This window comes from Pelophylax lessonae, assembly GCF_965119305.1.
Source record: "Pelophylax lessonae genome assembly, chromosome: 3".
Classification (NCBI taxonomy): Eukaryota; Metazoa; Chordata; class Amphibia; order Anura; family Ranidae; genus Pelophylax; species Pelophylax lessonae.
Genome location: NC_138770.1, coordinates 40,105,073 through 40,118,742, shown reverse-complemented (window position 1 = coordinate 40,118,742; position 13,670 = coordinate 40,105,073). Strand labels below are relative to the sequence as shown.

The window sequence follows — 13,670 nt, the reverse complement described above, 5'->3', positions numbered from 1 at the left end:
TCATCACTGTCACTCCTATAAAAGACAGTTCTCGTTGTTTCCTCACTCTCTGACTAAGGTCCATGAATAAAGAAATGAACTGGTAGGAGATCAGAGGACCCATTTACTAGTTACCTTGAGGGGGGAATTGTAAGATCCTCAGAGACAAAGCTGCCTGATGTGGGCGGAGTCCTGGTTTAGAGGAACCAATCTGCTCATGTCTAGTAGTAATCTTTTTATTTCTATTTTAGTAGATGGACGGGAGATGAGGAAAACCTCAGAGGATTGTCTCACTATGTCTCCAGACTGTAAAGTAGAAGATGAGGACATCACACAGTATAGTCCAGGAGAAAACCCGGCTACCTCAAATGTCCCTCCGCCACCACACAGTGTAGATGGACCATCGTATTCCTCTTATCCTGAGGAACCTCAGACTGTGAGGGACGGTGCCATCCTTTCAACAGATAAGAGGTTTTCCTGTGCTGAGTGCGGGAAGTGTTTCCATTTTAAATCTGATCTTAATGTGCATAAAAGATCACACACAGGTGAGAGGCCATATTACTGCTCTGAGTGTGGGAAAAGTTTTTCAGATAAGTCCAATCTTATAAATCATAAGCGATTACACACAGGTGAGAAGCCATATTCTTGCCCTGAGTGTGGGAAACGTTTTTCAGATAAGTCCTGTCTTTATAATCATCAAAGATTGCACACGGGTGAGAAACCGTATTCCTGTTCTGAGTGCGGGAAATCTTTTGTACAGAAATCACAACTTGTCACACATCAAAGGTCCCACACAGGGGAAAAACCATATGGCTGTCCTATGTGTGGAAAACGCTTTTCAGATAAGTCACATCTTAACAGACATGAGAGACTGCACATGGGGAAAAAGCCATATTCCTGCCCTGAGTGCGGGAAATGTTATTCCGAAAAGTCACATCTTTACAGACATCAGAGACTGCATACAGGTGAGAAGCCGTATTCCTGTTCCGACTGTGGGAAATGTTTTCTTCAAAAATCAGAGCTTGTCATGCATCAGAGGTCTCACACGGGAGAGAAGCCGTATTCCTGTTCTGAGTGTGGTAAATGTTTTTCACAGAAGTCCAATCTTTACAGACATCAGAGATCTCACACGGGGGAGAAGCCACCTTCCTGTCCTGAGTAAGGGAATTATTCCTCAGTGAAGTCCTGTTTTCCTGTACATCAGGGATCCCACACAATCCTTGAGTTGTATTAGTGCCTTGAGTGCGGGAAATGTCTTCTATATGAATTTTGCTGGACATCACAGCTCTCATGTGGGGAAGAAGAACACCCTGATATACACCTCAGATATACTCCATGGCTGATCTTCATCATGGAAGAAACTGATCATAAGGAGATCAGAGATCATCAAAGACATGGATGAAGTGTTGTACCGTGTTGGCCATTGATAGCAGGAGGAAAATAAAAATAGAGTCATTATCTTTCATTGACTGAGTACATTTTGTGGTGTAAGTTTTCATAAACACTTAAAGGTCTATTTTGGAAAAATTTCTAAAACGCATGTGACCAACATTCGCCCAACCATGACAAATGTTTTCCACATTTCCTACAGTTGTTACCTATGAACATCAGCTCCATCTATAATGTGATATTGCAGTATTACAACATCATAACTGCCACTGGATGGAACTGCTGATAATAGGAAATCACTGTGTAAATTAAAGTGGATTTATCTAACATAAATTCGCCTAGCCATGATAAAGGTCGGCAGTTTATAATTTTATATAGTGGTTTTCTATGATTAGCAGCTCCATCAATAAATCAATAGAAACCATTTTACCAGCACAATAAATAGCCTAATAATATTTGTTTTTTTACCCTCATTCACAGAGAAGGAATGCACTTTCACCGGGTGAATATGTATGCATATTTTTTAATAAATTGACCCGTAAATGTCCGGGGACATGTATTTCAAAATGGGAAGTGCACTATATTGTCAAAAGTATTGGGACTGCCTTTACACACACATGAACTTTAATGACATCCCTGTCTTAGTCCGTAGGGTTCAATCTTGAGTTGGCCCATCCTATGCAGCTATAACAGCTTCAACTCTTCTGGGAAGGCTGTGAAAAGAAACAGAGGACCCTTGCTCTTTTATCATAAAATACATGTCACCATAGTGCATAATACTAGTGAATAAACAAATAAAATAGATACATCTTCATTTGAAGTATAGAAAATACATAAAAATTGTGAAGTCCATGTATAGATCCCACATGTGAATAATGTCCTCCTCACCAGACTTAATTGACCCTTATTACATGGAGTCAAATTACGCATATGGGAAAATGCAAGATATACATGAGGTCACAGGAATGAATTGAAACCGCTGCTGGCATCCATTTATTATATTTATATATATATATATATATATAAAATAGACGTATTGCTGCGCTAAGCTAAGTTGTTATCAATCAAACATCTATTCATATAAGAAGCAGCTGACACAAAGATCCTGAATAAAAATCTCATAAGCAATAAAAGTAAAGGTGTAGTGCTAATCCACAATAGGGGCAATCAAGTCTATAGAAAATACAGGAAAAAAGTCCCACATGAAGTGTTCACTCCACACCAACAAGCTCAGAGTGCACGGAGAGAAGATCCACCACCAGGTTCAGTATCTTATGCTCTTACCAGATGACAAGACCTTCACTACAAAGGTCGTCGATTGCAGATATCATGACACAGGACACAGATGGAACTAGGAACTCCCCCAAAGCTCGCTTATGCAGTGACCGATAACACTCCTCAGATGCCAATCGCTCAGTTTGCCTATCTGACGTAGTTTATAAACTCGGAATGAAAAGAAAGAAGAGTTACAGTTGTAATAAAACTTCCCAGGTTGGGGAGTTGGTGAAGGAAACAGGATGAGACTCATAAAAATTGTTAAGTCCATGTCTAGATCCTACATGTGAATAATGTCCTTCTCATCAGACTTAATTGACCTCTATTACAGGGAGTCAAATTACACATATGGGAAAAGCCAAGATATACATGAAGTCACAGGAATTAATTCAAACCACTGCTGTCATCCATTATATATATATAAATGGCGTATACAAAGCTCCAGTGTTGCCAAATAGAGAGGGAGAGGAAAGAACACTCTCATGTTGCAGTATTTCAAACCATTTATTTAAAAAAAAGGTTGTATTGCACTTAAATCAAAGAAGACCGGGATCAGCATGTATTGTATAGGAATCACCGGTTTGCACTCCACTTGCATTCTAGCTGACCAGAAATTACGTATCTCAAACACCACCCAACGCTGTTTGTCAGGGGTACCAACGATAATGCAAAAAGTAGTCACTGCCTCCACCTATAACTGGTCTTAATGGCAAGGAGCACTGGAAGGGCGGACGCAGATAAAAAAACAAAGAGATTTCCAGTCACAACTTACCAACCAGCCAGTGACCAACCGAATTGACCTGTCTAACAGTATGCGTTAAAAACAGGGGTTTGGTTGCAAACATTTGCAAATACATGCGTAAGCTGAAGGCCACGGCAAGGCACCCTTATATCTGCAGTCCCTAACTACACTTTAAAGAGTCTACAATGAGAGCACATGCATTTAATGGGATAGATGGAGGACAGGTGACTAGAGGGAGCCCACCCCTCCTTAAAGGCACAGGGTCACACTGAACACCCAGCACATCGCACAATCTATCCCATTAAATGCATGTGCTTTCATTGTAGAGACTCTTTAGATTGTAGAGTTAGGGACTGCAGATATCAGGGTGCCTTGCCGTGGCCTGCAGCTTATGCATGTATTTGCAAATGTGTGCAACCAAACCCCTGTTTTTAACGCATACTGTTAGGTTAATTTCGGTTGGTCGCTGGCTGGTTGGTAAGTTGTGACTGGAAATCTCTTCGTTTTTTTGATCTTCGTCAGGGGTACCCCTGAGGATGTCAGAAGTAGGTGGAGCGCATACCGGCGATTCCTATAAAATACATGCTAATCCCTGTCTTCTTTGGTTTAAGTGCAATACAACCTTCTTTTTTAAATAAATGATTTGAAATCCTGCACCATGAGAGTTTCTTTCCTCTCCCTCTCTATATGGCAACACTGGAGCTTTGACTACGCTCTATATATATATATATATATATATATAAATATATATATATATATATATATAAGTGGATGGCAGCAGCAGTTTGAATTTGTTCCTGTGACCTCATGTATGATATCTTGGATTTTCCCATATGCGTAATTTGACTTCCTGTAATAGAGGTCAATTAAGTCTGGTGAGTGCATAGTGTGTCTGCATGCTGTTGGAGAGGAACCTTTCCTATACTCATTGAGGACGTTATTCACGTGTGAGATCTATACAGGGACTTCACAATTTTTATGTGTATTCTAAAATTTAAATGAAGATGTATTTATTTATTTGTTTATTCACTATTGTTTATGCACTATGGTGATATGTATATTATGATGTGATGCGCGGTTTCTTTGTTTTCACAGTATAGGTGTTTTTTTTACACTTTACAACACGCAGCCCTTCATTTCATGTAGTTTATTTGTTTTTTGGTTATTGATCTGCGCAGGTTTAGAACCGATTGGTTCCTATATTTTCTTCTAGGAAGGCTGTCTACAAGGTCTAGGAGTGTGTTTTTCGATATTTCGGGAAAGTGGTTGTACCGGAGTGATGCCTGCAGCTAGAGGCATCACCCCGGTACCGGCGTCTATAGCCGACGGTCGACTGTCTTGTAATGACAACCGATACGGCTGAGAAGCTGCTCGGCTGTCATTACAAGGAGCGGGAGGGGACATCCCCCCCTCCCGCTGTCTTCCCTGGCTCGATCGGGTCTCCCCCGACCTGGGCATCCTACCTCCACGGCCACTAAAGAGAAGACCCGATCAAAGCCGCATTCGGCTCTGATCGGGTCTCCATGTAAAAAACTCGGAAGTGATGTCATGACATGGCAAATTCAAAAAAATGCGAGCATTCAAAACAGCCAAACTTGGCGTTTTGAATGCTTTTAAGTGCAGAGAAGGGGTTTGGGGTCTTTTAGACCCCCAGATCCCTCCACCAGAGTACCTGTGAAAAATAAAAAATACATTTTTTTTTATATGTCCAAAATATTGGCCAATACTGATATCTGATGACCAAAATATCGGTATCAGCAATAAAAAAATGATAATGGTTGATCACTACTCTGGATGCGGGTGTACAAAGTCTCCCTGAGACATTATTGTCAACAGGGTGAACCATGGCCTCCCCGGCAAATAAGGGATTATTGCCAGCATGATCACTTTCTCCTTGCTGAGTCATTGGAGAAAACATAGGATCAGAGAACTGGAGGGAAGGCATATCGCAAAGTGGAAGGCCCATGACTTAGTGTGCCCACCCCCGCTGAAGTCCGGCAGACATATCTGGAGAAAAGAGAGGCGTCTTGGTGTTCAGAGGTAAGGCAGAAAGGTCTGTCTGGGGGTAACCGATTGCTGACAAACCTGCTCCAACACTTTCTGGTTCAGTGACTGCTCGTTGTCAACCATATTCCTGGACAATGAATCTGCCTGGTGATTTAGGAAAGCTGAGATGTAGGCTGCTTTGAGGTTCCACAGGTTCTTCTCCATCCAAGATCAGATCGGCGTCACTTCCTCCATTAGGGATCTGCTGTGCATGCCACTCGGATTTTGCACATAGGCCACTGCAGTCCGGTTGTCGATGTGTATCAGAAGTGATTTTTCCCCTGAGAGAGGGGGCCAAATGAGTTACGGCCATCCAGGCTTATCCAGCTCCAGCAGGTTGGACACAAGATTGCTGGTTTCAAACTGCCAACTTCCCTGGTCCATATTGGATCCACAATGAGCCACCCCAGCCTAACCGACTTGCGTCAGACGTAAGAATGGCCTAGGAGATGGGATTAGAATGGCAGTGGTGTCCAGAGGCTTTGGGGCCTTGTCCACCACCAGAGCTTGGTCTTCATCTTCAGAGTAACAACTATTTGCTAGAATAGTGACTTCCTCCTCCACTGGGATCCAGCATTGGCCTCCATCCTCCCATTTTTTTTGCACACAAGAAATCTGGAGAATAAAAGCCAGAGTTCCTTTCGGATTCTGGAACAGGTATGACCAATCTCTGGAGAATTAATGTTTGCACATATTGTAGCAGTATTTCTGCTGATTTGGGAATCCTGGTGGGAAGGAAGGATGCCTAAGGAGGTTGTCGTTTGAACTTCCAGAAATTACCTAGCTGTATAATGGAAACCACCCACCGATCCACGCAGTTCTCCAGCCACACCTGAGCAAATGCTTTGAAAGGAGCACCCACTGGCCAGGTGTTAGTGGGCGAGGAGTCTTCGGGTTCTCCTGCGGCAAGGTGGATGACTTTGCTTTGGTCAACGTCAGGAAAGTTGACTGGGAGCCTCTCCAACCTTTCCTGTACTCCCTACCAGGATGATAATCCTTCATATCCCTCTGCTTTTGCTGGAAAATACTCTTTGTGAAATAGTTTCTCCTCCTGGTCTTGTCCTTTGGTATTAACCCACTCTTTTCACTGGTCACTCTGGTAATTGCGGCATCCAGCTTTTCCCCAAATAGAGCTTTTCTGTTGAATAGTATGTGACACCACGTCTGTTTCCAGGAAGGCCGGCTGCCCAGGGCTTTAGACATAGAGCCCTCCTAGTGGTTATAGAGTATAACATTGTCCTTTCTGAGCACTTTAGTGTGGCAATGGCAGCCTTGGCCATGAAGTCTGAGGCCAGCTTCAGTTCATCTAAGGCTCTGATTATTTTTCTCTTTATCACTCCTTGCCGCAGGGCTAGCTCGACCTTCTCCAACGTCCTTGATCTCTTTCATCAAGGGGAAAGTTGAAGTCATCTTCTTAAGATGAAGAAAGTATCTCCTGAGAAAAAGAAAAAAACAACTCCTTAAATGATTCTTGGATCCTTGTCTCTTGCTCATTGTCTCTAGAGGCCTCTGAGAAACAGCTCTCGCAGACCAGTTTATCAGGCAGTGTCTGTCTAATGCAGACCCAGCAGGCTTTCTTATAGGGTCTGGACGCCCTGTGGGAAGACCCAAAGTGCCTAGCAGTGTGATGCACAGAGCCATTAAATCTTCAAGTAGAATACAAAGAGTGTCCATCTGTGTGGCCACGGCTACTGGATCTTCTGCGAGATGAGTGCAGGTGCGGGCTGGAAAGGAACAAACAGATATCCCTTAAAATTAGACCCTTGCTCTTTTTTTTCCCCCTTACGCACCAATAGCTGCAGCCCCATACGTAAAGGGATACTGAGGATCTTTATTACACGGCGAAGCAACACAAAGACATTTTCCTCCTGCTCCCACCTGCTTAAATACAGTGAGGGCAACATTCAGCTGGCATGGCGGCGTATTTCACCCCTCTGAATAAACAGAATGCTGTGGAGGCGTGTGGAGTGCTCCCAGCTACCAAACACAGGCTGCCAAGTTAGATTGTCTGCTTCCCACATAACACCCACCAAGGAAGGACAGCAAGACAGAACCAGACAGGCAGAAGAAGGCCGGACAGAGCCGCAGTGCTGCTGTGGGGACCAAATGGTGAGACCCACATATACTGCCCCAAAAAGATCCACATAAAAATGGACTCCCCCACTCCTCAGCGCTTTTAGCAGCCCAAGTGGCAGGACCTTATCTCAGGAGAGCATGAACCTTAATGGCAGCACCAATTTATTTGGGTGAGGCAGGGGCTGGTGAATCCATGATCCTGTGTGGCCTTGAGGACAGAAAAGAGAATGGGGCGGGTGGGGGGCATCTTTTATTGAGTTATCATGGTCCTGTGGGTTGGCTGGGGCAGAGCAACCAGCCATACGTATGCTACCATGAAGGCACCAGAAAAGGTCTAGTATGAATTTTTGGGGGGCTCTCATACAGTTTTTTTCACATTTTGTTTACATTCATCTGTCAGCCGGGAATTCCCAGCTGACAGCTGAATAGACGCGGGAGATACGTCACCAGGTGTTTAGGAAAACTACAGCTGCTGGATCAATATCAACCAGCTTGAGCAGGAAGTTGCCACATTTAGCAGCGTAAATAATACTGCAGCTGGAGGGAGGTTTAACTTGACAGGATACTTATTTAGATCAGCTAATGCCCAAAACAAGCCAAATTCTTTCCAAACATTGGTTCAGTCCGAACCTGGAGCTCATTCCAAGTGGTCCATTTATTGATCTTTGGAGGAACTCTTGCTGAGAAAGGCTGGACTAGGCAGTAATATATTTCTGTCAACCCTTGGTGAGAGTGGAGATGACCCATCTATAAGGATATACAGTACATACACACACAGCACAAGGCCGTGTTCACACTACGAGATGTTTTCTCTGGGCTGCAATTCCTCTGAGCTCCACAAGGTAGTGATCTCTAGGAGGTATAAATGCAATACAGACAGGAATTTTTTTCAATCAATACATTTTTATTGGTTTCATCAAAAAAGACAATAACAGCGATGTTACATCAACTGGATGTAGAAAACAGGGGTAGAAACCGGGTAGTGGAGCTTCATTTCAAAGATTGTCATTAAAATATTACAATAGTAGATGGCAATAGTAAATATATAAGCAAGAGAGAACATATACATAGGAGAAAATATATATTTAATGGTGGAACTATGGTTCAAACTTCCAAATGGGAAGAGAAGGGAAGGGGTAGCTCCCGCCCACCCGGCCCAGAGCCCCAAGGGGAACAATGTCGCCAAGCCCCCCCCTGCATGGGCAGCATTGTACAAAACTTAGTCATTTATTGAGTAAGAAATTGCAAAATAAATACTGTGGTCTGTAGGATAAGTTATTCAGAGAAAGAGCTTTTTCTAGTTTATAATTCTCATTCACTAATTCACTTCAGAAATATTTGGCGTTTCAATGGTTCTCCATTTACGCACTATTAGGCTCGGTTCACACTGATGCGATGCGGGAAGGCTGCGAATTCGCAGCCTGTTCCCGCATCGCACACGCACCCCCGGCAGTTCACACTGCCATATGCGATCCGCTGGGGGTGTCAATGTAATCTTAACGACACCCCCAGTTTGATCGCATATCGCAGTGCGATCGTGCAGTTCGCACAGGATCGGATCGCACAAGTGTGAACCGCTGTGCGATCCGATCCTGATGCGGCAGCAAAAATGCCTCCTGTGCGTGTTTGCTGCGGGGGGCGATGCGAATTTAGCCATACAAACTGTATGGCTAAACTCGCACCGCACAGCTGATCGCATGTCATGTCGGAGCAGTGCGCTCCGACATGACATGCGAACCCCGCACACGCAGTAGTGTGAACCGGGGCTTAAAGTTCTGGCAGCTAGGAGGAGGTGAAGAATTATTTGTCGGAAATAAAGACAGGAATTGATGTCATGTGCAGACAGGAAGTGATGCCAACTACAGACAGGAAGTTCCAGGTCAGAGGGGAGTTGGGAGGAAGTAGAGAGAAGACATTGTTGAAAGTGGCAGCAGAGGAGGTAATAGGATCTTATTTTCTATTTACACCCAGTAACCCCCCGTCATGTCCGTCCTCTTCCTCCATAGTCACTGTGATGTCTTTTATCTCCAGCAGATGATGATACACACATATATAGTGTGGAAACCTAGATTATGGGGCAGAACATTTCCTCACTTACGGGGCCGGAACATTCTCTTCATTTTGGAGATAAATTCTAGTAATAAGGTCCTCTAAACAAACAGCACTGACAATAAATAGTCAAGACAATGACAATACATGGCCCACAAAGGCAATTATTACACTACACAGGCAGCCAATGGGCAATCATTACAATATGCAGCGAACACAATGATGGAGTGCAGGGGTCAGGAGTATGGAGCATAGAGCCCCTTACATTGCTGGTCAGGAGGAAGAAAACATTCCCCAGCCTGCCATGAAGAATATCTTCCATCATTGGTGTCAGAGGGAGGAAAATACTGAAGGTTCTGACGAAGGTGAGGAGACCTTTGAAGGGGGTACTGATAAGGAAGGACTTTAGGGTCCCTGAGTTGGTTGTGTAGCTGAAGGAATCTGGGCTCTTGATAGGGTTAGTGGGCAGCAGGGCTCTGAGGAAAAGGAGGCTGTAGGGCTCAGGCAGACCCACTGGTCGAATAAAATTTCCACTTGGTGAGCACTTACTCTTAGAGGAGGTCTGTTTGTGCAGTGACTAACGAGTGATCAGGGATCAGTGCTATACATCTGGGGAAGCAGTCCAGTACCTTCCCATGACACTGACTCAAGCAGTGCCCAGTGCTGGAATTCAGAGACCCAGAAGCCCACTACCACTCTGTACAATGTCCTGGATACTACATTATACTTGGCGACCAAGAGAATAAAGCCATCCCCCCTGCTGTCCTCTTCCTACCCACACTGGGCTGCCATTGGAGGGAAGAGAACAAACTCCTCCCCTACAGCTCTCAACTCAACCAGCATCATCCTCCTGCTATCCAATCCCTTCTCTTACTGCAGAGAGTGACATCACTCCTGTCAGTCAGCAGGTTGCAGGAGATTGGAGCCTTGCAGCCAGAGTTCTGACAATTATCCTAACTAGATGGCAGTGCCGGTGTTCCGTGAGAAAAACCTACCCCTCGTCACTTCCGGGGCTCGGCACTGTATGTAATAAAGCGGGTACATTAAAACAGCTGTGCTGAAATACGAGTCATCTCCGCTCCTGTCACGGTCACTTCCCTGATCTCGGATAGTAAATATAAAAGCGGCGGCGGATGTTTGAAAACATAAATCTCGGAGCCGAGACCCGCTTTTATATTTACTTGCCGAAAGCAGGGAAGTGACAGGCACAAGAGCGGAGATGACTCGTATTGCCGCACAGCTGTTTTATGTAACCGCCGCGTCGGTAGGTTTTTCTCACGGTACACCGTTATCGTTTTATACTAGTGCGCATGCGCACTAGTAAGCTCCTCCGTTCTTCCATTAGGTATCCGGGGCTCTGAGCATGCGCACTGCTGCGCTGCTCAGCTGTTTGTGGCCGGAAGTGACGAGGGTAGGTTTTTCTCACGGGGTAGGTAATTCTCACATTACACTGGCCAAAAATCAGCAAGTTCCACTTCCTGGACATCATGATTGACTTCACAGCACTGCCTCAGAGCAAACAGGAAGACAGAATAAGAATTGAATGTATCATTCCATGTCTGCAGATCTAAAAGTATGCAAAACCAGTTCAGAAACAAAACAAACCAAAGTGAAGATAGGAATTTGTTATCCGACAGGCCAACATGGTTCTGTAGCAAAAATTAAACAGTTACAACTAAATGTATTCCCATGGGGGCAGTTGTTAATTAATGTACAACAACCCTCCTATCCCCCCCCCCCTCCCCCTTTCACATCAACACCCTAATGTTGTGTGACCAATACCATCCAAATAATTCTTACTTTCATTTTTTCCAAAGTTATCCGTCTACAAGGAGACCTGTAAAGATCAAATGACGGCACCAATGAGGAGGGTGGAGGACTGGAATTACATGACTGAGAAGATACTAAGCCTCGCCCTGGAGATCATCTACCTGCTGACCGGAGAGGTGAGGAGGATTCTGGGAGGTCACATGACATCACTCTTATCTCCATTAATAAAACACAGACCTGACCTTAGAGGTGAGGAGGATTCTGGGAGGTCACATGACATCACTCTTATCTCTATTAATAAAACACAGACATGAGAGGTGAGCAGGATTGTTAATGATAATACATTTTTCTAATGTAGGATTATGAAGTAGTAATAAAATCATATGGAGAGCGAATGACAGCCACCAGCCATCCCCATGGCCCATCCATCACAGTGCCTTCATGTGCCTCCCTTACACCTGGGAGACACAAGGTGCAGAAGATTCTAGAAGTCAGCAAGAAGATGATGGAGCTGCTGACAGGAGAGGTGAGCGGTGCTGGGAATTCTGGGACATTATCCAGTAACAGACAAGGGATGTGTCTGGATGGTGACTGTATCATTGTGTGTGTCAGGTTCCTATAAGGTGTCAGGATGTCACTGTCTATTTCTCCATGGAGGAGTGGGAGTATTTAGAAGGACACAAGGATCTCTACAAGGACGTCATGATGGAGAATCAGCCGCCCCTCACATCACCGGGTAAGAGGAGACTTTATTGTAAAGGAGAGAGCAGTACGGAGGCTCCACCTAGATCCCCCATCATCTGATAAACACATAGAAACAATGTATTCAGTCAGTGTGTGTGTTTCCTACAGATGGATCCAGTAATGGGAACCCACCAGAGAGATGTCCCCGTCCTCTGTATTCCCGGGATTACACACAGGAAGATCACACTATCCTTAACCTATGCAAGGTTGGTGGGACAGAGCATCTAGATTCTAGAACATAGGCTTGTGGAGACACCCATGTGGATTTTTTATGTGATGTCACAATATTAAATCTTTTATTTTACAGATGATATTATTAATCTTTATTTTGGTTTAGGGTGAAGATCTGATAGATATAAAAGTAGAGGTTAAAGAAGAAGAAGAAGTGACGTATGTGAGGGATGATCAGCAGTCTATGGAGGAGGATGGAATAACGGGGACATTTATAGAGGAGGACACTCCTACAGAGATCAGTACAGGTGGGTCATTAACACTAAATATATTCCTCCACCCATACTGCTGTTCCCCATCCTGTATTCCTGTATTTCTCTCGGATAATCTTCCTTTTCTGTGCTGCTCACTGAATACCAATATTATGAGTCCTGACCTTTACACTACATCATATATGTTGTACATTACATACTCCTGACCCCTGCACTCTCTGGATTACATTACATAATTCTGATACTACACTGCTGAAAAAATGAATGGAACACTTTTTAATCAGAGTATAGCATCAAGTCAATTAAACTTCTGGGATATTGATCTGGTCAGTTAAGTAGCAGAGAGGGTTGTTAATCAGTTTCAGCTGCTTTGGTGTTAATTAAATTAACAACAGGGGCACTAGATGGGCAACAATGAGATGACCTCCAAAACAGAAATGGTTTTACAGGTGGAGGCCACTGACATTGTTTTCCCTACTCATCTTTTCTGACTGTTTTTCACTTGTATTTGGCTGGGGTCAGTGTCACTACTGGACCCTATAGAGGTAGAACAGGCAGTCCAACTCCTCTAGGATGGCACATCACTACATGCCATTGCCAGAAAGTTTGCTGTGTCTCCCAGCACAGTCTCAAGAGCAAGGAGGAGATTCCAGGATACAGGCAGTTACTCTAGGAGAGCTGGACAGGGCCGTAGAAGGTCCATAACCCACCAGCAGGACCCGTATCTGCTCCTATGTGCAAGGAGGAACAGGATGAGCACTGCCAGAACCCTACAAAATTTCCTCCAGCAGGCCACTGGTGTGAATGTCTCTGACCAAACAATCAGAAACAAACTACATGAGAGTGGCATGAGGACCTGGCATCCTCTAGTGGGCCCTCTGCTCACTGCCCGGCACTATGGAGCTCGATTGGCATTTGCCATTGAACACCAGAATTGATGGGTCTGCCACTGGCACCCTGTGCTTTTCACAGATGAGAGCAGGTTCACCCTGATCACATGTGACAGATGTGAAAGGGTCTGGAAATGCAGTGGAGAATGTTATGCTGCCTGCAACATCATTCAGCATGACCGGTTGGGTGGTGGGTCAGTGATGGTCTGGGGAGAAATATCCATGGAGGGATGCACAGACCTCTACAGGCTAGGCAATGACACCCTG

General features: G+C 44.5%; 2 protein-coding genes across 2 annotated transcripts in view; both read left to right on the top strand.

The window, feature by feature from the left end:
• The window catches only part of LOC309550017 (oocyte zinc finger protein XlCOF29-like), a gene marked incomplete at its 3' end in the record, with an annotated part of 44,978 nt that extends 32,666 nt beyond the window's left edge, over window positions 1-12,312 (top strand). The window contains exons 2-4 of the mRNA XM_082250489.1: window positions 11,389-11,502; window positions 11,685-11,852; window positions 12,247-12,312. Of these exons, the coding sequence (XP_082106615.1) occupies window positions 11,407-11,502; window positions 11,685-11,852; window positions 12,247-12,312 (330 nt within the window). The 5' untranslated portion in view covers window positions 11,389-11,406. The remainder of the gene's footprint in view (window positions 1-11,388; window positions 11,503-11,684; window positions 11,853-12,246) is intronic.
• The window catches only part of LOC309550292 (uncharacterized protein), a 979,642-nt gene that overhangs the window by 962,728 nt on the left and 3,244 nt on the right, over window positions 1-13,670 (top strand). The window contains 1 exon segment of the mRNA XM_082250695.1: window positions 12,408-12,549. Coding sequence (XP_082106821.1) covers window positions 12,408-12,549 — 142 coding nt within the window.